General features: G+C 40.4%; 1 protein-coding gene across 2 annotated transcripts in view; it reads right to left on the bottom strand.

Moving 5' to 3' along the window:
• Positions 1-26,108, bottom strand: part of LOC144597418 (rho-related GTP-binding protein RhoJ-like) — a 43,130-nt gene extending 17,022 nt beyond the window's left edge. For both annotated transcript variants that reach the window (XR_013547749.1, XM_078406771.1), the window contains exons 1-4: positions 25,858-26,108; positions 5,497-5,555; positions 1,478-1,642; positions 1,041-1,136 (exon numbers count right to left, since the gene is read on the bottom strand). Coding sequence is in view for 1 of the 2 variants with exons in the window: in XM_078406771.1 (XP_078262897.1) it covers positions 1,041-1,136; positions 1,478-1,642; positions 5,497-5,555; positions 25,858-26,086 (549 nt within the window). In the remaining variant the exon portion in view is untranslated. The remainder of the gene's footprint in view (positions 1-1,040; positions 1,137-1,477; positions 1,643-5,496; positions 5,556-25,857) is intronic.
• Between the last annotated feature and the right edge of the window lie 207 nt (positions 26,109-26,315).

Here is a 26,315-nt window from a genome sequence, read left to right as displayed (position 1 = left end):
TAGGTTATCACACTGTCATATCCACTCCCTACATACTCGGAACAATTCACTAGGAGGCAAATTAACCTACAAACTAGTATGTCTTTGGGATGTGGGAGGAAACTGGAGCACCCGGAGGAACCCTATGTGGTCAGAGGGAGAAGGTGCAAACTCCACACAGACAGCACCCAAGGCAAGGATCGCACCTGGGTCTCCAGCGCTGTGAGGCAAAGCTCTACCCACTGCGCCACAGTATCACGCCACTGGTTTACTCGTACAAGTTTTAGTATGTTATTGCTGGCATTTCTCTGCCATTACAAACAGTAAAAAAACTTTAAGCATGTATACAAATATGAATGCTAACCGACAGAAAACCTGCCCAGTATTCTGTGCTGTGCCCGAGTCCACTGTGGAAAAATCTAGTTACTTACAAATTAGTAATTTGCTACAGTGGCTATCAAACTGTCAACTCCTCCCCCTCCTCTCCCCTCCCCCATCCCCAAATCTTTGCATAGCCCAAATCATTTCCACTCGTCACTTTAATTTCATGTTTCATGTATCTTGTATTTTAATAGACAATAGACAATAGACAATAGGTGCAGGAGTAGGCCATTCAGCCCTTCGAGCCAGCACCGCCATTCAATGCGATCATGGCTGATCACTATCAATCAGTACCCCGTTCCTGCCTTCTCCCCATACCCCCTCACTCCGCTATCCTTAAGAGCTCTATCCAGCTCTCTCTTGAAAGCATCCAACGAACTGGCCTCCACTGCCTTCTGAGGCAGAGAATTCCACACCTTCACCACCCTCTGACTGAAAAAGTTCTTCCTCATCTCCGTTCTAAATGGCCTACCCCTTATGACTGTCGGCAGATCAGTTTCCCCCCTGGAAGAAATAAAGTTCCATCGTATCGAAAGTTCCATCACCAATGACATTACACAAATTAATAACTTTACTATGAACAGTCACAGTGACAAAAATGTATCTAGATGAGATGCATCTTACTCATGAAAGTATTTACCAGCTTGATGTATAATTGCTTAAAGTGAGAAAAAAATTACCTCTTTTGCGAGCTTCACACCTTGTTCATATGTGATAGGTTTTTCCTTCATATGAATTAATCGGGCCAATGTTTTGGGATCATCTCTTAGATCAATCTAAAAATATATTTAATACGTTCACGTTAAGGCTTTCACGTTCATTTTTAAATACTTTAACTTTACCACGTTTTCACTAGTATTTATCAATATTCTTTTGTACATAAAGATACAAATAAAGTTATCATGGAATAACTCGTAAACAACTGGATATTCAGTGTAGCAGTATTGTTACTAACTTTTTCCATATCCAAAGAAGAGTTATTTTTCACTGTATTAGTCTCCAGCTATTACAATCGATTTTCCGATTACTTCCCTTGTTACACTAATATTCTTCTGAAAACAAAGGTTAGGAATGATATAAATCACATTTGTAGCCAGCTACCATGGTATTAGCATACCTGGGTTCCAATCAGTACGTAAGGCACATGTGGCATGCATGCTTTAAGCTCAGGCACCCATTCCTCTTGAATGTTGTGGTAAGATGCGGGATTTACCACAGAGAAACAGATCAAAAACACATCAGTGTTTGGATATGAGAAAGGTCGCAGCTGATTATAGTCCTCCTGGAATAAATTAAGATAGAGAAAAGAATTAAAAGCCATAAATTCCAACGTACAGTTTGCAATTCTATTATTGAAACAGCAAAACAATAGACAATAGACAATAGGTGCAGGAGTAGGCCATTCGGCCCTTCGAGCCAGCACCACCATTCAATGTGATCTTGGCTGATCATTCTCAATCAGTACCCCGTTCCTGCCTTCTCTCCATACCCCCTGACTCCGCTATCCTTAAGAGCTCTATCTAGCTCTCTCTTGAATGTATTCAGAGAATTGGCCTTAGCAAATCACTTAACAAATCACTTTCACAGAACGTGGACACAAAATGCTGCAGTAACTCAGTGGGACAGGCAGCGTCTCTGGAGAGAAGGAATGGGTGACGTTTCGTGGGGCCTGAAACGTCACCCATTCCTTCTCTCCAGAGATGCTGCCTGTCCCGCTGAGTTACTCCAGCATTTTGTGTCTATCTTCGGTTTAAACCAGCATCTGCAGTTCCTTCCTACACATTTCACAGAATGTATTCATGTGGCTGGAACCCTGCCCTCAGTGTTGTCATTGTAGGCATTCAATGCGCATCATTCTATTGTGGCAGACACATTTTGTCATAATCAGTCTACGAACAAGATGCTATGGCACACTGGAAATAAGCAGCTTTTTCAGGTTGTTCTTAAGTTGCAATGATAACATCCACTCAGTGAACAATTGCTGGGGCATTCAGATTATTTGCCTTTATTTTCTCAGAACAGTAACAACATACAATAGAAGCAAAATATTGCACTGGCAATTATAAGGAATAGGAGTAGAATTAGGCCATTCGGCCCATCGCATCCACTTCACCATATAATCATGGCTGATCTATCTTTCCCTCCTAACCCCATTCTCCTGCCTTCTCCCCGTATGTCTCACACACAATTAAACTGATAAATATCATTCACCATACCATCTTACTTTGTAAATGGATATTGATACAGTTTCAAATAAAACAAGAGTTGGAAATATTCAACATTTAGGAAGCATTTGTGCAGAAACAGTTCATTTTTCAGATCGATGACTTCTCATCAAATTCACCAAAATTTATATTTCGCACTGCCTGACTCGCTAAGTAAATGTTGAATTTTCAGTTTTTATTCGGGGGTTCTGTGTCATTGTAAATTAATTGTTTTATAGTTTGCCTTTTAACGAAAAAGTGAATCATCAAAGCAATTTTCAAATCATTTTGCAAGTTACTTACCTAATATGGACTATTGGAAATAAGTATGCTATTATCAATCTACAGGAGGTACGTCTGCATGAGACTAGGTACCAAATCAATTGGCACCACACAAAGAATAATACTGTAATAATTTGATTACTCCATCTACTGGGGTGGAGGACAAACAAAAGAGATTGAATGGTGTCTTGCTGGCTAACTGAACCATTTGACAGCGCAAGTTTTCAGATTACAATGCCACTCTTGTATTTAATGTTATGCTGCAAGCAAAAGGTCACATGTCCACGAGCGCAGCGTAAAAATCTACAGATTTGTTTTTAAAATTATGAGCTTTTAAGATTAAAAGGTCTAGTTTGAAAGGCATCCAAAACTCTGCTGCCAAATTGTTATGCTTATACAACCAAATAGTCCACGAATCTCCAAGCTATAAACATCAAAGTTCACGTGTAGAGCTAATTTCAAATTCATACAACGTTCCCTCATAAATAGGGGAGCTTGGGTGAGATAACTTGCCACTAAGTCACACATTTTCCCCAACCAAATAAATTATTAAGTCACAATTTAAAAAAATCCAGAGTGAACAGTTTAGGGTGGCTCTGACAGGTAGTCATTTAAATGCAACCTGGATAAAGCAGAGGCCTCCTGGGTCTCCAATCTAAAACAATAACTGTTTCACTTTTCATAGATGCTGACCAGACTGCCCAGTGTTTCCAGCACTTTTTGTTTTGGATTGCATTACCAGAGCAGAGCATATCATTAAAACCTCTTCAAATTAAAAGTGCAGTGACATACAAACTGTGATTCATATTTCAAATGAGCAAGTTTACCACCTAACTGAAATGAAAGTCACACATTCCATTTATTCACACTAGGAAGCATTGGCCATTTGCCAGCCACTCTTCTGTGGCCTCTTCCAACTTTTATGTCCCAGCACTTAGCAGGACAAGAGGACATGGTACGGGGTCAGAGCAAGGAAAGGTTCCCCGCTCACGATATCAATGCATCACTGAACAATATGAGAACACAAAAGAGATTGGACATGGTGGGAATGGAGATGTCTTTGAAACACATGATTGCATCATATCATTCACTAACACTCAAACAATGCAACACACACAAGTATTTTAGCCATATATTGGCTTCTCCTGCTCATGGGGTATCCATCAATAGAAACATAGAAAATAGGTGCAGGAGTAGGCCATTCGACCCTATGAGCCAGCACCACCATTCAATATGATCATGGCTGATCATCCAAAATCAATACCCCGTTCCTGCTTTCTCCCCATATCCCTTGATTCCATTAGTCCTAAGAGCTATATCTAACTCTCTCTTGAGTACATCCAGTGAATTGGCCTCCACTGCCTTCTGTGGCAGAGAATTCCACAGATTCACAACTCTCTGGGTGATTCCACAGATTCACAACTCTCTGGGTGTTCTTGTCCCACAGCGACAGCCACAAGCACAAACTCAGCAGCTCACAGAATTAATAGCATGCTTCTGAGACACAGATGGTCCAGGTACAGACCAACATATTGCACACAACATCCAAGACCAAACATAGCCTCATCATTTCCTCCACAGACGCTGCCTGGCCCACTGAGTTCTTCCAGCGCTTTGTGTTTTACTCAAGACCATATTTGACCGGACAATAAAGAAAATAAAATAAAACAAAACAGAAAGAAGAAATCTTAAACAAATGCCTGGTGCAAAATTGATTTGAAAACCCAAAAAGTGCAGGGGAAATTATAACACAAAAATAAAAGGTAAACAAGAGACTTTGAAAAAATATCAGTGGCAAACATAGGATAGAAATTATAATGTAATCAATTAGGAAGATGAAAGGAGGCCTTCTGGAATAACAGTTTATGAATGAGATACTCATTGAGTACATTGTATCGGTCTTCACAAAATTATTGGCTAAGTTTCAGCTTAAGAATGGTGCACAATTCCAGACAAAACATTTCAAACTGCCATGGAGAGAGATATAAGGAGGGATACAGAGAGATCAAGTGAGAAAGCAAGCGAGTAAAAGTGTGGAAATTAAGAAGGAGGTACATTTTGTTTCTGTATGAGTTTCTTTCTCTGTCCCTCTTTTTTGACTCAATAGAAGGTAATATGAGACCTAGCAGAAGTACTTAAAATTATGAAACGTGTTGATGGAATGAGTCATAATAAACAGTTTATTTTACTAAGTGGTTTTCATCAATTAAAATTATGCCATTTTCATTACAGGGCCGCACAGTGGTGCAGCGGCAGAGTTGCTTCCTTACATTACCAGTGACCCAGGTTTGATCCTGATTATGGGTGCTGTCTGTACAGAGATAGTACGTGCTCCCCGTGACCGCGTGCTCCGGTTTCCTCCCACATTCCAAAGACGTGCCGGTCAGTAGGTTAATTTGGCTTCTGTAAATGGTAAATTGTTCCTAGTGTGTAGGAAATTGTTAATGCACGGGGATCACTGGTTGGCGCAGATTCAGTGGGCCAAAGTGCCTGTTTCCGTGCTCTATCTCTAAACTAAACTATAGAACTGGATTTACCACATCATCATACCAAATGATGCACATAATTGATGAATCTAATAAATAAAAAACATATCTAAATGCAAGAATACCAACATCGAGTAAAACATCGAGTTCAGCTTTCTCATTACCTGTCCAGCAGTATCATATAGACCAAGCAAATGCTGCTTTCCTCCAACGGTGATGGTTACTGCAAGATAAAAGTATCAAGTTAGTTGCTATTCACAGGATTATTTTCCCCATGGATAGCAAGTAATAACTTGGGACATAAATCATGGAAATGTGAAGTTACTTGCTTTGAAACTGGGAAATATTTATTACTAGAGCATAAACATTTCTGTAAATGGAATTTCTTTTTAACATGAGTGATCAGCTAACTGACACAGTTCTTATTTAAAGCAAACTAGTTTCCCATTTACATTTTCCAGTTTTCTGAAAAATAAATACAAAAAGAGCACTTATAACATTCAAATATGCTCAAACATAAAAATTATAAACTAAATTAAATTATAAATTAAAAAATAGATGTCTGCTACATCTGTAATTTATACTTTTAACATTTTTCAAACTCAGTAAAAAAAGAAAAATATCACAACTTAAGGAAAATTTTGTTTTGCTGGCTGAGAAAGCTGATGCCCAGTAATACTATCTGAAAAGGAACCCGATGCCATAGAAGTTCATGATGTTAAAGCAGATGGTAGTCTTACTTGAAAGCAGAATATCAGCATGTTCAATTAAAATATGCAGACAAATCTCAAAAACGACCTAAACTGACTTACTTTATGAATGGATTACACAGGCCAGCATATCTATTAACACAGCAATTAATGGCACACCATAGAAATATTTGCAATTTATGTAGAAATGCGAGAAGTTTGATTAACTACTTTGAGACATCACTGAACTGCAACCTCAGAATCTTTTAGCCTTGTTTTCAAATGCCTCAATTGGCATGTCACTCCCTTTCTTCAAATGTTCCTCTAGTTTTATAATACCCCTCTGAAGTTTCTGCACTCCTTTAATTCCAGACTCTCAAACATCTCTGAATTTAATCACTCCGTAACTACTGGTCATGCCACAATATCTCCTTTTTCTTCAACAACACTCCTACAAAGCAACTGATTGGATTTACCAAGTTAAATGAACTATACAAATAATTGTTGTTACCAATATTTTTTTCCACTTTCTTGGCAATATTTTTCTTCTTCCTCATGAAACATAACAATGAAACGCTTGTTCTGCATGCCATTGAGTGCAATCATACACAAGAATGAAACAAATGTCCGTAACTTATCATAATCATAATCATACTTTATTAGCCAAGTACTTTACAGGAGGAGAATTAGGTCATTCGGCCCATCAACTCCACTTCGCCATTTAATCATGACTGTGTAGGAAGGAACTGCAGATGCTGGTTTAAACCGAACATTGACACAAAATGCTGGAGTAACTCAGGTGGGCAGGCAGCATCTTTGGAGAGAAGGAATGGTAGGAATTGGAGAGAAGGAAAGGATAGTCAATCATGACAATCTATCTTTCCCTCTCAACCCCATTCTCCTGCCTTCTCCCCATAATCCCCGACACCCTTACCAAACAAGTAATGTTGAATCTAAGTATTTACTCAAATTTAAAGGTTAATAAGCACATCTTGATTCATTTTATTCATCTCATCTGTGTTGCTTGACAAAGTTAAATAATGGCACTCAAAAATGTAAGTGCATTTAAAATCGTTAACATAAGTTATAGGAAAGATATGGTCCAGCTTGAAAGGGTTCAGAAAAGATTAACGAGGATGTTGCCAGGATTAGAGTGTGTGAGCTATAGGAAGAGGTTGAGTAGGCTAGGCTTCTATTCCTTGAAGCGCAGGAAGATGAGGGGCAATCTTATAGAGGTGTACAAAATCATGAGAGGATTAGATTGGGTAGACGCACAGAGTCTCTTGCCCAGAATAGGGGAATCGAGGACCAGAGGACATAGGTTCAAGGTGAAGGGGAAAATTTTTAATACTGGTGTTTGTTGCTCTCCCCCATTTTATTCCTAGGTTCAGGGGCAATTGAGAGTCAAGCAGGGTCTGGAATAACATGAAGATAGACACAAAATGCTGGAGTAACTCAGCAGGACAGGCAGCATCCCTGGAGAGAAGGAATGGGTGATGTTTCGGGTCAAGACCCTTCTTCAGACACTGGCCAAAAATGCTAAGGATGGCAGATTTCCTTCATTGGAGGACATCGAATGAACCTGATGGGTTGCCGTTGGAAACAAGTGTTTGCATGCTCACCATTGCAGAATCTAGCTTTTTAAGAGAAAAAAATCCAGAATTATTATTTAAATTTGCATTCCCCGGCTATGGTGGGATTCAAACGTGTCTTCAGATCAATGATCCAAAACATCACAATACTAATCTGCTCTCTTTGCTGCCACACCCTATCACTGAGTCAACTGTTTGGCTTAGTTATCGGATACGAGGACCCGTCAGTGTGGTCTCAGTCCCAATCTTTCACACCAGGCACACCAGTTTGGAGTCATCTTGTCACCAGAGAAGTCTCTTGATTCCCTTTGTCAAAAGGAGCATCTGGAACTAGTACAAGCAACAAAGCAATGTTGAAAATAGAAGATAAACACAAAATACTGGAGTAACTCAGCGGGTCAGGTAACATCTCTAGAAAAAAAGGAATAGATGATGTTTTGAGGCGAGACTCTTCTTCAGAAACGTCACTTATTCCTTTTCACCAGAGATGCTGCCTGACCCGCTGGGTTACTCCATCATTCGGGAGTCTGAAATTATATGCAGATCAGTAAGTAAAGGGCAGCTGATCCTCGCTCCCTCCCTCCCCCCCCCCCCCCCCTTTAATGGAGACCATTTGTTTTACAACAATCAAGTTATATTGAATAAGGTAGACACAAAATGCTGGAGTAACTCAGCAGGTCAGGCAGACTGAAGTCTGAAGAAGGGTCTCGACCTGAAATGTCACCCATACCTTCTCTCCTGAGATGCTGCCTGACCCGCTGAGTTACTCCAGCATTTTGTGTCTACCTTTCGATTTAAACCAGCATCTGCAGTTTTGTTTCCTAATTTTGAAGAAGGTCTGAAGAAGGGTTCCGACCCGAAAAGTCACTCGTCCTTTTACTCCAGAGATGCTGCCCGACCCGCTGAGTTACTCCAGCACTCTGTGTCTGTCTTCAGTATAAACCAGCATCTGCAGTTCCTTCCTACACAAATATCTTTTAAATCTGTTATTTAAGTTCCCCAAAAGATTGGAATAAGACCAATGGCTCTGGCCACTGGGCCCAGAGACCTGCGAAGCTAAACTAATCACTTAATCTCCAACATAACTCAACCACTGGTTTTCCTTAAGATATCAGATCTCATTTTTAGCCCAGGCAAAGTTATCAACATTTAGAAAACTGGACCTATAATTCTCAGCCAGGATTAGACAATGATACATAGAATTAACTAGACATGCAAAGCCACAGAGAACAGTTGCTGAAATTCAACTGAAAGAGTTGGAGCATAAAAATGGCTGCCTGCGGTTGAAAAGGAAAGATGTGTTTACCAATAAAAGGAAAACCGTGTTACCATGTGGACACACTGCAGCAGTGGAGGAGTATCAAAAACATCACAACCCCAGATAAATTGAGATGGAGCATATAAAACTGATATTGGAAGGAGCATTTATGACAGATAAGAGGAGGTTGAAACACTGGAATAGGAATCAATCATTACTTTCCCTCCCCACCGTCTTATCTCAGCATTGACAGCTGTGTCGTCTGTAGCCCAGGCCTCGCATACAAAAATTCTCTTTCTAAATACTATCAAAATAAAATTACACAGAATAAAAGATTGATGGGATTAGCATAGAAACATAGAAAATAGGTGCAGGAGTAGGGCATTCAGCCCTTCGAGCCAGCACTGCCATTCAATATGATCATGGCTGATCATCCAAAATCAGTACCCCTTTCTGGCTTTTTCCCCATAACCCTTGATTCCCTTAGCCTGAAGAGCTAAATCTAACTCTAACATGATCTAAATTAATAAGAAATTAGAAAGCTGCAATAACTTGACATTAGCGCTACATATAGTTCTCCGAATATTCTGCAAAGATAGAGGCCATTAAGTTTGAACATGTTTTTTTAAATACACGGTAGCGCAGCGGTAGAGTTGCTGCTTTACAGCGAATGCAGCGCCGGAGACTCAGGTTCGATCCTGACTACGGGTGCTGCACTGTAAGGAGTTTGTACGTTCTCCCCGTGACCTGCGTGGGTTTACTCCGAGATCTTCGGTTTCCTCCCACACTCCAAAGACGTACAGGTATGTAGGTTAATTGGCTGGGTAAATGTAAAAATTGTCCCTAGTGGGTGTAGGATAATGTTAATGTACGGGGATCACTGGGCGGCACGGACTTGGAGGGCCGAAAAGGCCTGTTTCCGGCTGTATGTATATGATATGATATGATATCATGATCCATTGAAAGTTCAATGCTTGATCACAAAATGCATTTGACACTGAGCGCAGAACATAAAATTAATTTATTGGGCACCATTCTCGTGACAAGATTATAGATCAGAGCCGTTACATTCCCAGCTATGCAAGATCATCACTGCTCCTGTAACCATGACACAAGCATGAAGAACACATGTGGACCTCAATTACATAAGCAAGCCTCAACAGGAAGAGAATGCCGCCTAAAGGACATGTGAACAACGAGCAGGATACCTGGTCCTCAAGATTGTGGCTAATCTAACCAACTCTTGAGTTTTCATTTGCCTCTACCAATGTAACCAGAATCAGGGATAGTTTCTTCCCAGCTGTTATTAAACAACTGAACTGTCCTCTCATCAGCCAGAGTGTCAAGTCAAGTCAAGTCAAGTCAAGTCAATTTTATTTGTATAGCACATTTAAAAACAACCCACGTTGACCAAAGTGCTGCACATCTGATTAGGAAAAAAAAAAAAGACAACATACAGTGGCAGGCAGCCAAACACAACGGCGCGGCCATCTTGAACAAAATGTTTAACTAAAGCAGAATGGTGTCCCGCGGCCGCGCCGCACCGGGCGATGGAAGTACAGTACCCATAGTCAGGATCGAACCTGAGTCTCCGGCGCTGCATTCGCTGTAAGGCAGCAACTCTACCGCTGCGCCATAGAGATATAGCTCTACGGATAACTGAATCAAGGGGAGAAAGCAGGAACAGGGTACTGATTCTGGATGATCATCCATGATCATATTGAATGGCGGTGCTGGCTAGAAGGGCCGAATGGCCTTCGACCTGCACCTATTTTCTATGTCATCTGTGTGTGTTCTGAGCTTACATATAACCCCAGTACGACCCAACCCATTTGCTCTTTGCTGTCCTCTGAAGTGGCTCAGCACACGATGACCTTTTCAGGGCACCAGAGAGGGTGACACACGCCAGCCTTGCCAATTGCGCCCACAACGAGAAAATGAGCAACAAACAAAATTCAGCTTTTACATATTCATGAATTTTTCATTTTTGGCATTTTGTTCCCATTGTGATGCAAGTTTTCAAATGAATTCGCATCTGCACGATTTTTATCCCATCAGTGACCGTTTTAATGAGGAGGAAAAAAATAAATTAAATCACTCGAGTATGCTCGGGGAAGGACAGAATCAGTTAGACAGAAAGTGTAGCTCCTACGACACCACCCTGCCAAATAAAAACAGAAAAGGTTGGAAACTCAGCAGTTTAAGCAACATCTGTGAAAAGAGAAAGATATGTAACGTTTCAGGTCAACAATATTTCATCAGAATTAATTTTCCTTCTTTTTCCATAATGAGGAAGGATATTCTTGCTATTGAGGGCGTGCAGTGTAGGTTTACTAGGTTAATTCCCGGAATGGCGGGACTGTCATATGTTGAAAGACTGGAGCGACTAGGCTTGTAAACACTGGAATTTATAAGGATGAGAGGAGATCTTATCGAAACGTATAAGATTATTAAGGGGTTGGACACGTTAGAGGCAGGAAACATGTTCCCAATGTTGGGGGAGTCCAGAACAAGGGGCTACAGTTTAAGAATAAGGGGTGAGCGAGCTCTTAAGGATAGCGGAGTCAGGGGGTATGGGGAGAAGGCAGGAACGGGGTACTGATTGAGAATGATCAGTCATGATCACATTGAATGGCGGTGCTGGCTCGAAGGGTCGAAGGGCCGAATGGCCTCCTCCTGCACCTATTGTCTATTGTCTATTGTCTATAAGTGCTACTTGACCAGCTGAGTGTTTCGAGCATGTTCCGGTTTTATTTCAGATTTCCAGCATGTGCAGTTATATTTTTAATTTTACCGTTCTGCCAAATGCTCCTAGTTCAAATGCAGCATGGTTAGTTACAAGACTATTTTCTCCCTCCACCAATCTATCAAACTTCCAGATTAAGCACAGCACTGATTGAATACTGAATAAAAACTTCCATCACAGATACTGAAGATACTCTTCCTGGACTATCCCGTCAGACTCTCACGTGGCAGAGAGAGCAGGTTAGATAAAGCCCTCTCCCACTATCCCATCAAACACTGAGTCAGGCCTCACTGGAATGTTGGTGAGGCCACACTTGCAGTATTGTGTTCAGTTTTGGTCACCCTTGTGAAAGGAAAGATGTTGTGTGTGGTCTTGACCTTCCATTTACCTCATTTGCGACCTTTGAACTACCTTTAATCTTACTTTATCTTGCACTAAATGTTGTATCCTTTATCTCTGCACTGTGGGCGCTTTGATTGCCATCACGTTTTGTCTTTTCTTTGACTGGATACTATGCGAACAAAAGCTTTTCATTGTACAGGTGACAATAATAAACTAGACTAACCTTTCACCCCCTTGCTGCACAAGATTAAGTTAACGACATGGCATTTGCTGCTGGGCAACCCATCATTTATTCTAGCCAGAGAATTTTCTTGGACTAGATATCCTTCTAAGGACCATAGCCCCAAACCTTGACCCAGAGAAGATGTCTGACTTGCTGAATTTTTCCAGCACTTTCTGTTTTTGGACCAGAAATTGCCAGATATTTTTGGACCAGACATTCTAAGGCCCCCTCCTATCAAATGGTGGTGATCTGACAGCTCTGATGCTTTTCACAAACATCCTAACTACATTATCAGTATGTGTAAGAAGGAACTGCAGATGCTGGTTTAAACTGTAGACACAAAAAGCTGGAGTAACTCAGCGGGACAGGCAGCATCTCTGAAGAGATGGAATGGGTGATGTTTCGGGTCGGGACCCTTCTTCAGACTTCATCCCGAACCAGTCTAAAGAAGGGTCTCGACCTGAAACGTCGCCCATTCCTTCTCTTCAGAGATGCTGCCTGTCGAAGAGCTGAATGGCCTCCCCCTGCACCTATTTTCTATGTTTCTATGTCACCCATTCCTTCTCTCCCGAGATACTGCCTGTCCCGCTGAGTTATTCCAGCTTTTTGTGTCCATCTTCCATCATCAGTATAGTGGTTTAAAAAATATATATATCATCATATCTCCGATGACTAGTTCAGTAGAACAGTGGGAAGAATCTTCATTGCAGGCACCTGCTTGACATGGGCTAGAGGGTGGCACCTCAAGTCAGCCAGGATCACCAAATGAGGGAAATAATTTGAATTCCAGCTATGTTATTTTTGAAGGTTTATCAGAAACTGATATTGAAGGCTTTAAAAACATTTAAATGCTTTGAGGAATTGCCACATATTTTCCAAGTACATCAGGCCCAGAAATATACTAAAGCACAAATACTGCAGAACACATTCTTAATTAACAAGAATTCAAATACTATTGTAAATGTAAAATTATTAAGATGCCTCTTTATTAATGGATTCCTGTGTGAGTTTCTCACATCTCTTCACATACATTAGAATCACTGGGAAATATCTCCCACGTCTCTGCAAAGGAGCATCAGAACTTTCTGATACAAACAAGCAGCGAGTTATCCTAAAGGTTATCCAACAAGAAATCAGATTTTCCCTCCCTAAAGGAATTCCATTTCCAGCATTTCCCTTCTGGTTTTGGGTTCAACAACAATATCATGTACACTTGTTTCTCCAGTTGCCTTCATTAAACTGTTAACAGGGCAATTCTGTAAACATCTTGGCAACCCTGGCCTCATCTTGGAGATATTTCCTTTGGCCTCTCCGCTCATTTGGCAACAAGAAGTTTGGATGAAAGTTCTTCAACATGAAATATCAACAATTTTTCTCTTTCCAAAGCTGTTGACCTGCTGAATATTTCCAGCATTTTCCGTTTTAATTTCAGATTTCCAACAGCAGGTTTGTTCGAGAACATGGATTGGTGATGTTTTCACCATACTGAGGAAGGGTCCCGATCCAAAACGTCTCCTATCCATGTTCTCCAGAGATGCTGCCTGACTCGCTGAGTTACATCAGCAGTTTGTGTCTTTCTTTGGTGAACAAACATCAGCAGTGCCCTGCTATTACATCTGTTTTTAAAAATCTCCTACTCTAACATCATAAATGTCCCAAACGTTTGTTCCCATAAAATATTGAATAGTCAGTTAGAAACCTCAGTTAATAAAAATTCCTCAATAAAACTAGGCGTACAACACAGAAACAGGCCCTTTATTCCATCGAGTCTGCAATGACCATCAGTTACCTAATTTACTTGAATTATACACTAATTCCATTTATTGTCATATAATTACCAACTCTCTCCCTCTTCCCCTCACAACTCAAGAAAAAATAAATCATCTGCATCTCTTTGCCACAGACGGCTGTGGAAGTCAGTGGATATATTTAAGGCAGAGATAGATAGATTCTTGATTAGTACGGGTGTCGGAGGTTATGGGGAGATGGCAGGAGAATGCGTTTAGGAGGGAGAGATAGATCAGCCTTGAATGAATGGCGGAGTGGACTTGATGCACCTAATTCTACTCCTATCACTTATGTTCTTATGATACCAGGGGAAAATTACATTGGCTAATTAATTGTCCGGATTCGAGATGTGGGAGGAAACTGGAGCACCTGAGGGAACTCTGTGACCACAGGTTAAACTTACAAACTGCAGAGAACAGGCTTCAACCCAAGTAATTGGAGCTGTTATACCGCTGTGCCACCCCCCACTCAGCTTCACCCGCCCCTCATGATTATATGATGCCACATATTTCATCAATTGGCAACAGGTCAGTGGGTCGGCTGGACTTTTGCAGGCAGCTTCTCTTTGCAGTCAGCATGGAGCATCATCTCACGCTGACCCCAAAATCTCATCACCAACATGCAATCAAAATGGAGTTTGCTATTGGCTGATTCCTGTGCTTTTTGTATGCACAAATATATACATACACTAAAGAGGTCAGTGTATATGTGTTATTTATATAAAATGTACCAACTAATGAACTTTCAGTAGTGATTTAGTTTTAAAAAATTGTGAAAATTGGAACGGTTTATCTTGTGATGTAATAGTTAAAGCCATTGTTTGTGACAGGCATGTCCAGGAGTTTACAGATTCAAGTTACTGCTTAAGACAATTTATTTTTTTAAACTTTTGACCGTCAGTACTTCTGAATGCAATGCCAGATGTGTTATATTAGTCAACAAGCAAAAGTAATAACAAACACATGCATCACAATAAATTAGCCCCATCAACTATTGTACAATATTAACTTGTTTAGTTCAGAATTCTACATTTTCATGTTATATTTTTACTTTGCATAAATATTACTTTGGATATCAACATAGGATTATCTATGACACACTGCTGATTCAATGCCTTGGACTGTTAATTATCAAACTCAAGACCCAAAGTTATTTTGGGTCGAGGTTGACTTGCCCCATAGGGCAATTCTTATGGGTTGTCGAAGATGCCCGTGTGCCAGTTCTTTTAAGATGGGGTAACTGTTGTACCATGTACAAAACTGACAAGTAATCACCTCAATTGATACTTGTGCAATGATACTGTTAAACAATGTAAAGTAGAGCCTTTGGTATCTATAGCTTACAGTAACAAGAATAAATTTATAGCTATTAAACATTCTACATAGCCAATGTTAATATTGGCTATAAACATTACTTTGGATATTTTTCAGCAATGCAGAGAAGCACTGAAATGAAGATCAGTTTGTAAATGTTATGTATGTGAATAAGACGCAAAATAGGCACAGGTAGTTCTGCTATAGTACAATAGTGGTGTTCCAAAGAATGCTTGTGTTATATCAAATAATCACCTTATAAAAACAATGACATCAAAGGGGGGGAGGGGTTAGGGTCAACAGTTGCAGGCTTGCATTAGCAGGTTTCTCAAAAGTAAAGATTTTTTAAAATAGCTATAAATTTATTTTTGTTACTGTAAGCTATGGATACCAAAGGCTCTACTTTACATTGTTTAACAGTATCATTGCACAAGTATCAATAGAGGTGATTACTTGTCAGTTTTAATGGCCACCTATGGTGAAACTGACAGACTGTGTTCTTAAGAGACAATGGTGATTGAAATACTGTGGGGAGATTACATGAAAAGAGCTTTTTTCCTCTAGACCTTTTTTTCTGCATGACAATTTCCAAAGTACTCTTAACTGGTTCTCTATTTCCTGACTTAAACTTCATTATAACCAATTCAAAGTGCACAATGTACATGTGGTGTTGGCAAGTTCACAATCACGTTCATCATTTGGCATTATGGAAAAACAATTTATAGCAGAACTACCTGTAAATGGAAATGGGTTGTTGGGTGAGCAGGACTTGATAAAGGATATGTGCAAACAACATTTTAAAACAGCCAGAACTGACAGAACCTGGAGAATGGGAGACAAGATGAGAAATTACAGAATGATTACAAGTCTTCATGTAACAAAAATGTATGATGCTTTCAATGGCAGATGACCCAATCAGGTGAAAAGGCTGTTGATACCAAGGTGATGCATGAGGCAGTCTTTGCAATGAAGCTAATGCAACAATAGAAGTTCAGCTCAGGACTGGTACAAATATTTCAGGCTGGGGAGGAGATGAGGGAAGTGGCTTAAATGGATAACGAGGCAATGGTATGGGTTTAAGTCAATAGTCATAATCTTTCACCTGCAGCAGTTAACACAAGCACAGAGCTTCTAGCATGATTAAAAGAATTGGTGGAGTGCAAAGGAGTTGGACAAGCGCATCCTAGCAATGTACTCCAAAGACGTACAGGTTTGTAGGTTAATTGACTGGGTAAATGTAAAAAATTGTCCCTAGTGTGTGTAGGATAGTGTTAATGTGCGGGGATCACTGGGCGGCACGGACTCGGTGGGCCGAAGGGCCTGTTTCTCTAAATCTAAATCTAAAATGGTGGTATCCTTCCAATGCCATGAGGTTTCTACTGCAGGTAGTCCATATGTTGAAAACACATAAGAGGGAAAATAGTTACTTCTTCCTGGTAGACAGTGAGTTTTGTACAAAGTTGGAGATCTTGATTTTCAAACATATATTCCCACTATTAACCAAAAGCTGTGTTGGTGCATTGAATTCAATGGTAAATTTCACCATCAATAGGGATCTTCATTGAGAGGTGGCTTCAGAGGCATGAGAAGTGGAGCACCTATTCCAGGGTGAGGAGGATTGGTCTTGCATTAAAGATCTACAAGAATAAGGTTCCCAGTCTTATCGGGCTTCTACATGGTCCTTTCATGAGCAGGGTACTGTCCATTTCTCTGTCCCATTGTGGACATTGGACTTGGTGTGTGGAGATGAGGCACTATAGTGCTGGGAACTGTGTTCTGCACGCTGTATCGTCCTCTTTGTTCTACTTATTGTACTTGCATTTGACTTGATTACACTTATGCAAAACAAAGCTTTTCACTGCGCCACGGTATACAATAATAAACCTAATGCCTGAAGGTCCTCTTCAAACCTCTCTGCACTGTACAACATCCAACATTACAGATGCATACACCCTGGAAAATGTGGTCCTGTAAATGTGAATCTGTACTATTGGATGTTGTACAGTGTGGAGAGGTTGGAAGAGGACCTTACGCTTGCAGATATTTAATGCAAGGCCAATCCTCTTGTATGCTTCAGTGAATGTCAATGATGGCTTAGAGCTCATCCTTCCAGCACATACATCATCTGGACACTGCAGCTTGACTGCTGAGATTCGCCGTACTTTAGTTCTGCAGTGTAGATGCTGTAGGTTGAACAGCTTCCAGTAGAGGATTTCTTAGCTCAAATTCACCTCAATTTGCTTCATCAGCAAACTTTGTCACCACTTAGATATGGTTAAAATATGCATGTTTTCAGGATATCAGAAAGGAGAAACAAAGTTTTTTCCTTGAAATACCATAACTGTAACACAAAGGCGATATCAACTTCTGATTGCAAGTTTGAAATAAAATTATTGCTTCTAAAGACGCAAATTGAAACTACAATTACCAAATATTTTCATATTGATTATATACAGTTACTGGAGAACATGCATGCCGAACGACATTATTATTTGAAGTATGCATGTAATATGCTGTTGGCTCCAATGCTCTGAACTAGCATAAACAGACATCTGCTTTTTGTTTTATAAAGCAAAGCATGGCAGCAAACTATAACTTTAATCAGAGTGCCACTGTTTGGATAATATTCATTACAACATTAGCTATTTTTTTCAGTTTGTGTTTATGAGTTGAACTTAATTTGCTGCAATTACAGGCTAAAGTTGAAAAATAATAGTAACTGTGAAAATGATGAGTCCCATCGATATTCTATGTCATTAATTTTTAAGATGCTGAAACCAGGCAAATACTATAAACCAAATAAAAGGGTGAGTTGATTCTGATAACTGAATTTAAATTTGTGCACTAACAGAATGATGGCCATTTATTTAAGATTAAGTTGAACAAATGGATCTCTGTACTACTGCTGCCTAATATAGCCCATCGCAGCTAAATAAAACGCAGTACATTTTTAGCTGGTAATAAATACCAAACTTAACAGAATTTGAGCATATTACAGAAAGCATAATTTGCTATGGTAGCTAAAACAGTTTGAACAAATTTTGTTTGAACAAATTTCCTTCTGTGGCCATAACACACTTTCAAAAGGCATTCAAGTTGTGATCACAATTTTCACCGTTCAATATGCTTTATGGGTTGCAATTGGTCATATCAATTTTCTTGCTATATTTTTGTCGTTGGCTTCCATTTCAGCAACAAAACCATTAGATTTACATCATGGCTAATTTGAAAAAAATAATAAGTTACTGAAAAACTGCAATCACAAGAAAATAGAAATCGGCTTGAGCTACTGCAGACGTTTTGAAACGAGCAACGCACATCTGTGCAGATCCATTCAGCTGGAGTTGCAGAACCTTACTGCTTGCTCTGCTTGGATAATTCATTACAAATGGTAATTATACATTACGGTCAATGCCAATTAGCATGGGGCCAATTAAATATTATCCCAATGACACATGAGAGCGGTAGCAACATATTTCATGGTTCTATCCTTCCATTTTACTTTCAGAAAACTTGTAAAATTATTGATAGTTGAGCAATTGAAAATAAAACTGAATTTAATTAACTATTTCTTTAAATAGACACAAAAAGCTGGAGTATCTCAGCAGGACAGGCAGCATCTCTGGATTGAAGGAAAGGGTGACGTTTCGGGTCGAGACCCTTCATCTGATCCGCAACACCGCCCTTTCCTTCTATACAGAGATGCTGCCTGACCCGCTGAGTTACTCCAGATTTTTTAATGTCTATCTTCGGTGTAAACCAGCATCTTCAGTTACTTCCTACATATTTCTTTCAAATACACATGTAGTAGTAAGTCCTGTCTAAAATGATTTGCCTTTGGTATAAGTTTGGGGACACCAACAAATTAGTCCACACTAAATGTGCAGTATTGAAATACAAAATCTTTTGAGCCATTTCAGAATTCTCCTCCAGAATGACCACAAAATTTCCTAATGGACTGTTTGTATAAGGAAACAGATTTTTTTTAATGACTAGAGTAGGTGAGGTCATTTGCTGAAAATAAATTTTGGTCTCTGGGTTAATTTTGCAGCCATTTTAGAAATTATGCAAATTATATTAAGAATCACAGCACAAGTCAAGAACCATGTTGTTTTGTCGCAAGTTCAACAGCCAGCTAGAGTAAATTCAATTAGCAACAAATAAAAATGTTATAGCACACGGATTACTCATTGCAGTGAACTTTTTTCTCCTTTCCCTGCACACCAGTTCATTCTCCAAGAGCAGCAATAGTTCTGTCGCATGGTCCAGTGGGAGCTATGCAAGTGTTTGCTTGAACTGCAAATATCAGTCAGTCTTTTTACTTTTGGCAGCATTGCATCCAAAGCTAATCTTATCCTCGTAGGAAGTTTGCATGTGCAACCCAGAGTACAGTAATCTCAGTTTTGTTTAATTTGCTTTCCTCTACTCTGGGACACTGGTACCGATTGAGCAGTATCCAATTACTTTGCCCACACTCGGCTAAATCAACAGTGATGATAGATTTGACTATTCTGGACTATGTAGTTCGGCTATGAACTGGATGGAATTGCTGATTCTGAGTTTCTAGGATATTGTCCATAGAAGTTGCACAAGGTCACAATACAGTTAGTGTGTTTCTATTGCAATGAGAAACGAACTGTAGCTTATTAACAGCTGGATTTGAACTGCTGCTTTGTCTTGACATTATTACTTTGACTTCCAGAAGTAGAAGAATGAGTAATTGATTAGCTAAACGAGTCCTGAAGAGATTGAACAAAAGTACTTTCATAATAGATGCACAGTGGCTTACTGTAAAAATAAAAGTGTTAAAATGCATCTTATGTTAAAGTAATAGCCATCTCCCTCCAATGGAGTGGTAGTAAGTCATCCTTCACCAGAAGGAACTGCCTGAGAATACTACCTCCATGTTCCCAACCAAGTCATCTATCATCCGGACTAAGAAATCTAATTACTATTCCTTTCAAATGGCTGGAATAAGATCTTGGAACTTTCCAAGAAAACAGTCCACATCACAATTTCCCACAGCCGCCTCATCTGCTGATGCGTCAAAAACGCAAGTTGGAAAAAAAATTGCGAATTTATTCTTCCCTCCCATACATAAATTCATAAATTCTGTGAGAATGAATTTTATTTTGAATCTCAACATTTTAGGGTTGTGCTTTGTGAAGTCTGCAAAGGGCAAATTTCCGTAACCAGAATGGCCTTAAAGCAGGAGTCGCCCGTACTGTGGGAGTGCTAAACAACTCATGGGAGCAGCTCACAACAGCCCTCACAAAGGTAAACAGGGATGGGATGCTGATATAGTAACAATATCCATATCTTATGAAGGAATAACAATTAAACTAATTTTATGTTTACACAGTTCTTTTCATGGCCCCAGGCCTTCCTAAAGCCCTTTACAATCAATGAAGTATTTCAGGAAACACGGTAGTCAATTTGTGCATAACATGATCCCACAAAGAGCATTTGAAAACAAAAAAAAACAGAATCCGTAACCATGTTATCGGCAAAGATAAATATCGGTAATGGTACTGGGGATAACTCTTTGGCACCTCTGCATACTTACTAAGAAAAGGATTTAAACAGTAGCCTAAATAAAATGAAGCACATGTGTAAATGAAATATTTCATATTCATAAAGGCGATGATTATCAGTTGTTGGATATTAACTCACGGAGAGTTTACCAACTGAGGCAGCATGGTTCATACTAATGGAATGCAAATCTAATGTTTATGGGCCACAGGGAATAAATTAAGGAACCAGCTATTCCTCATATGGTTTACAATCAACATCTGTAAAGCAGAGGGTTTTTTTCAATGGAACACCAAAACTAGATAACCTTGTATTCACAAACAATATTGATAAGAACCTTTCATTTTACAACTTAAAATTGGATGAGTTAAGAGCCTGAAAGACGTGCACCTAAAAATGCAACAGGAAAGTTCTGAACAAAAGGAGCAATGGTCTTGCAACCCTGCATTAACATGCAGTGATTCCGACACAAAGAATTTATCAGTGAAATCTCAATCAATTCCATCTCAATCACATAACAAAGTGGAAACCTGCCATACTGCAAAACTAAGAATATTCCCACCAGCAAAAAGCAGAAAACATTTTATAAATTCATAAGTTATAGGAGCAGAATACAGCCATTCGGCCCATTGAGTCTACTCCGCAATTCAATCATGGCTGATCTATCTTTCCCTCTCAATCCCATTCTCCTGCCTTTGCCCCATAACCTTTGACACCCCTTCTAATCAAGAATCTGTCAATCTCCTCTTTAAAACTACACAATGACTTGGCCTCCACAGCCGTCTGTGGCAAATAATTCCACAGATTCACCACCCTCTGACTAAAGAAATTCCTCCTCATCACCTTTCTAAAGGTAAATCCTTTTATTTCTATCAAAGAATAACATGGTTCTCTAATATTTTCCAAGTAACCTACCACAATGTTAATATATGTGATAAACCACTTATATAACTTTGTGCAATGTATTGTATGCTATCCCAATGTATCTAGCTTAGGTCCACTTAGACTGTAATAACTAATCTCATCTATTCCTACCGTTGAAACCAACAGTCGTGCTTTTATTTCCCTTTTAAGATCTACAACTGATTCTAGTTAAAAATAAAACTATTGAGGTTGAATCAGAAACTACAACAGTGACCCACCCAATACTGCATGATGTAATTTCAAGAACAAAAGCTTATTGTGTTTGGCTCTGAACCCAACTGTTGATCTGCACATCCTGTATCTTTTGCTCTCTCAAATTAGATATTTTTTAGGGGAAAGGCCAGAGTAGCACTAAAAGTAAGCTGGAGTTTGTGCCTAATACTATCTTTTACTTGTGATCACAGTGCCACAAGTTGAAGCAGATTCTGAGACCCCCTGTGCAAGGCTTGGCTATGATTTAGTCACTCTTAAAGACCCATTAAAATTCACTGTTAAGACCCATGTTCGAAAAGCAATCATTTGGACACACCATCAGGAGTACAAGTATATTGCAACTTGTAAAAGTACTCTGGCAAAGGAATCAATATCTTAAAGGAAGAAAGTTTAGAATAAAAAGCATATGTATTGAGTTAAAAAGTAATTGCAAGCAAAATGTTTAAACATTTCTTTAAATAATAGGCACACAATAATGTGTATAAGCACATCAAAGTAAATTGCTAATGATATAACTTGTTTTTAAATCCTTCAATCTAATGAAGGTAGGTTTTTGTGGTAGCATTAGGTCTTAAATCCAGGCATGTAAATCTATAATGAGCAAACTACTGAATTATTCTTTTACATGTTTAAAAAAATCCTTGAGTGGAATAGATCCCTTGTAGCAATATACTAACAAGTAACTATGTTGACATTTTTAAACTGATCTTTCAAACTTATTTGTTGAAGTAATGTTATCAGCATTCCTCTTTAAGATTGACCAAATGATTCCACCTATGTTTGTTCAGGAATATATGCAGATGCAACAAATGTAACAAAATGCACATCAATTTGTGAAAACCAATCTTCTACTATCTCAGAAGTAAAAAAGATTCAGCATCTTAACAAATATTCTAACTTTTACAGATGCACTGTAGAAATTATCCTGACTGCTACAGCAATTTCAACATTCTGGAATGCAGAATGTGGTGGACTCAGCCCAGTCCATCACAGGCACAGCCCACGCCACAATTGAAAGCATCCACAGGAGATGCTTCCTCAAGAAATAGCATCTATCATCAAAAACCCACAATCCGAGTTAGGTCTTCTTTTCGCTGCTACCATCAGGCAGGAGGTACAGAGGCCTGAAGTTGCACACCATCAGATTGAAGAACAGCTGATTTTCTACAAGATTCTTGAACTGACTCACACAAACCTAATTGTCCCTTGGCAATTGAACTGTACTGTTTTGCACATTTGCTCTGTTTTGATCTTGGGTTTAAAAAAATTGTTTTACACTAATTTTTTTGCAGAATGTGTGTGTGATTTATATAGAATCTATATTTCTGTATGTGCCTGTGATGCCACTGCATGCAAGATTTTGCATGTGACACTAAACGCTGCTTGCAATGAAATAACAACCCAATAATTCATCCTTGCAAACAACTTTGATTGCAGGAAAAATACTGCAGGAAAACTCCCCTGCTCTGCTGCAAACAGACTCATTAATTTTACATCCATTAAAGAGGGCAAACAAATCTCCTGTTGAAAATGGGGCACCTCTATGAGCTCGGGTCTCCTTCAGAAATGTGCAGCTGCAAGATTACTGGCTCCACCATTTGGTGTGGGACTCAAGGGCACGAATGGACCCAGGATATAACCAGGTAGCAATCTCATTACTAATGGCATGATATGAAGTCATATTTGTTAATGTGATAATGGAAAACACATTCCAGGAATAACATAATTGAGAAATTATGCCAATTGCATCAATTATTTCCCTAATTCATCAGAGGATAAAACAGGAAAGCTGGAAATGCCCAGTAGGTCTCATAAGGTCATAAGTGATAGGAGCAGAATTAGGTCATTTGGCCCATCAAGTCTATTCCTCCATTCAATGATGGCTGATCTATCTCTGCCTCCTAACCCCATTATCCTGCCTTTTCCCCATAACCCCTGTTATGACAATAGACAATAGGTACAGGAGGAGGCCATTCGGCCCTTCGAGCCAGCACCGCCATTCAATGTGATCATGGCTGATCATTCTCAATCAGTACCCCGTTCCTGCCTTCTCCCCATACCCCCTGACTCCGCTATCCTTAAGAGCTCTACCCAGCTCTCTCTTGAATGCATTCAGAGAATTGGCCTCCACTGCCTTCTGAGGCAGAGAATTCCACAGATTCACAACTCTCTGACTGAAAAAGTTTTTCCTCATCTCAGTTCTAAATGGCCTACCCCTTATTCTTAAACTGTGGCTCCTTGTTCTGGACTCCCCCAACATTGGGAACATGTTTCCTGCCTCTAACGTGGCCAACCCCTTAATAATCTTATACGTTTCGATAAGCAATGCAAAGAAGGGTCCTAACACAAAACATTGCCTCTCCATGTTCTCCAAGGATGCTGCCTGACCCGCTGAGTTACTCCAGGACTTTATATGTTTTTTTAAAGGTTAAAATACACTTTGATTTTGTTTTGGGCAGATGTGGAAGCTGGGAAATAATTGAATAAAAACAAATAAACCAACTAAATATATTTTCAGGCATCATCACAGCTGTGTCAGGTAGATTATTGAGGTAACCGCTGCAAATGATCTACTTTTAGAGATGGAAAATCATACTGGCAAATTGATTTACTTCCAAGTATGAAATATTTTTTGACTAATCAAATTTAAATTACCCAATGATTCAAATCAACAGCGGAAAGGGCAAAAAATGTAGTCCTAAAACTATTTATTAGATAAATTCAGTTAATAGACTGTGAAGAAAAAAAATTAAAACCAAGAAAAACTTTTCTGAAAGACACAGAAAGAATTTATAAATGAAATATGAGCCGGTAACTGCATTGGTAAACTTAACAGCAAGCACTAGTGTCTTGAATTGACGTTCAAGGGCTTGAGACGTCTCCACACAAATGCACAGTTTTGAGTGGCAAATAAATGAACAAGAAAGCTCTCCATCCTGTCAAACTTGCTGGTGTGCAGTCGGAGAACCTGTTTTACAGCAAGTCCCTGGGTTGAAACTCGGGTGAGGAGGGAAAAAGAGATCCCATGCTAGTGGTTGGGACACAGTTTAAAACTCACGACACAACTCCCACCAGCAAGTTTCAGGAGGGTGATTTCTCCTCTCTCGCTGCGGAAACTACACTGTTTCGATTTAACGCATCCTCGGATTCTTTTACTCTGAGGTCACTTTTATTTACAGAGAAAGAAAAGACAGACAAAAAAAAAAAAGCTGCACCCATTTCCAGCGGGACAGCCTGGCGGTGTGTAGCCCTCCTCGGAACCAAGCCTTGCCCCCCTCTCTCTACTCTCTCTCCCGGTGAGTCGGCGGTCACCCTCTCCCGCCACCAGCTGCCCGGGGAAGGGGGGGGGGGGGGGGGGGGGGGGAGGCCCCGGCTCAAACAGAGAGTTTCAGCAGGCTGGGCCCTGCCCTGCACCGAGCAGCCCCAGGTCACCCCTGCAGCCCGGCTCTCTCGTCCTGAAGGAGGCCGCACTCCCCCCTCCCTCCCTCCTCCTCCCTCCTCCCTCCCCCCTCCCCCTCCCTCTCCCTCCTCCCCCTCCCTCCTCCCCCTCTCCTCTCCCTCCCTCCCTCTCTCCCTCCCCTCTCCTCTCCCTCCCCCTCCCTCCATCCACTTCCTCCTTCCTCCACTCACCCCCCCACTCTTTCTCTTCCCTTCTTTCACTCCCTCGTTCTACCCCTCATTCACTTTCTCCCACCACTCATTCTCTCCTTTCCTTTTCACTCCTTGATCCTCTCTTTCACTCCCTCCCCCCATTTCACTCCATCTTTCCCTCCTCTCCTCTTTCACTCTCTCACTCATTCACTCACTTTCACTCCCTCCCCCTTTCACTCCATCTTTCCCTCCTCTCCTCACTCACTCCCTCACTCATTCACTCACTCCCTCACTCACTCATCCCCTTCCTTCACCTGCATAGTGGTCGAAGACGGTGGGTACATATTCCTCTGGGAAGGCATCGTTGGCATAACTCATGAGCAGACAGGTCTTGCCCACCGCGCCGTCCCCGACCACCACACACTTCAGCATGCCCCTGGGCTGCTGCTGCTGGTGGTGGTGTTGCTGCTGTTGTTGGTGGAGGTGGTGCTGGTGGAGGGGCGGCGGCGGCGAACGCTGGGGCTCCTTGCCAACGCCGGGCATCGTCCTTCGCGCCGGCCACCGCTCTCTCTCTTCCCGGCCGGTACCTCCGCCTGCCTGTCTGTCTGTCACTCCCTCCCTCCCTTCCTTCCTCGGATCCCGCCGCCTCTCTCCAACCCTCGCTCCCTCTCCAGCCTCAGGAAATGAGTTTCCCGGTAAATCCAAATTAGGAGATGTGTAAAGCAGCAGCTCATACAATAGGAGCTCTGTGTGTGTGTCACGGAATTGCGCC

This window comes from Rhinoraja longicauda, chromosome 10 (assembly GCF_053455715.1).
Source record: "Rhinoraja longicauda isolate Sanriku21f chromosome 10, sRhiLon1.1, whole genome shotgun sequence".
NCBI classification, from domain to species: Eukaryota; Metazoa; Chordata; class Chondrichthyes; order Rajiformes; family Arhynchobatidae; genus Rhinoraja; species Rhinoraja longicauda.
This window is presented reverse-complemented; position numbering and strand designations above follow the sequence as displayed.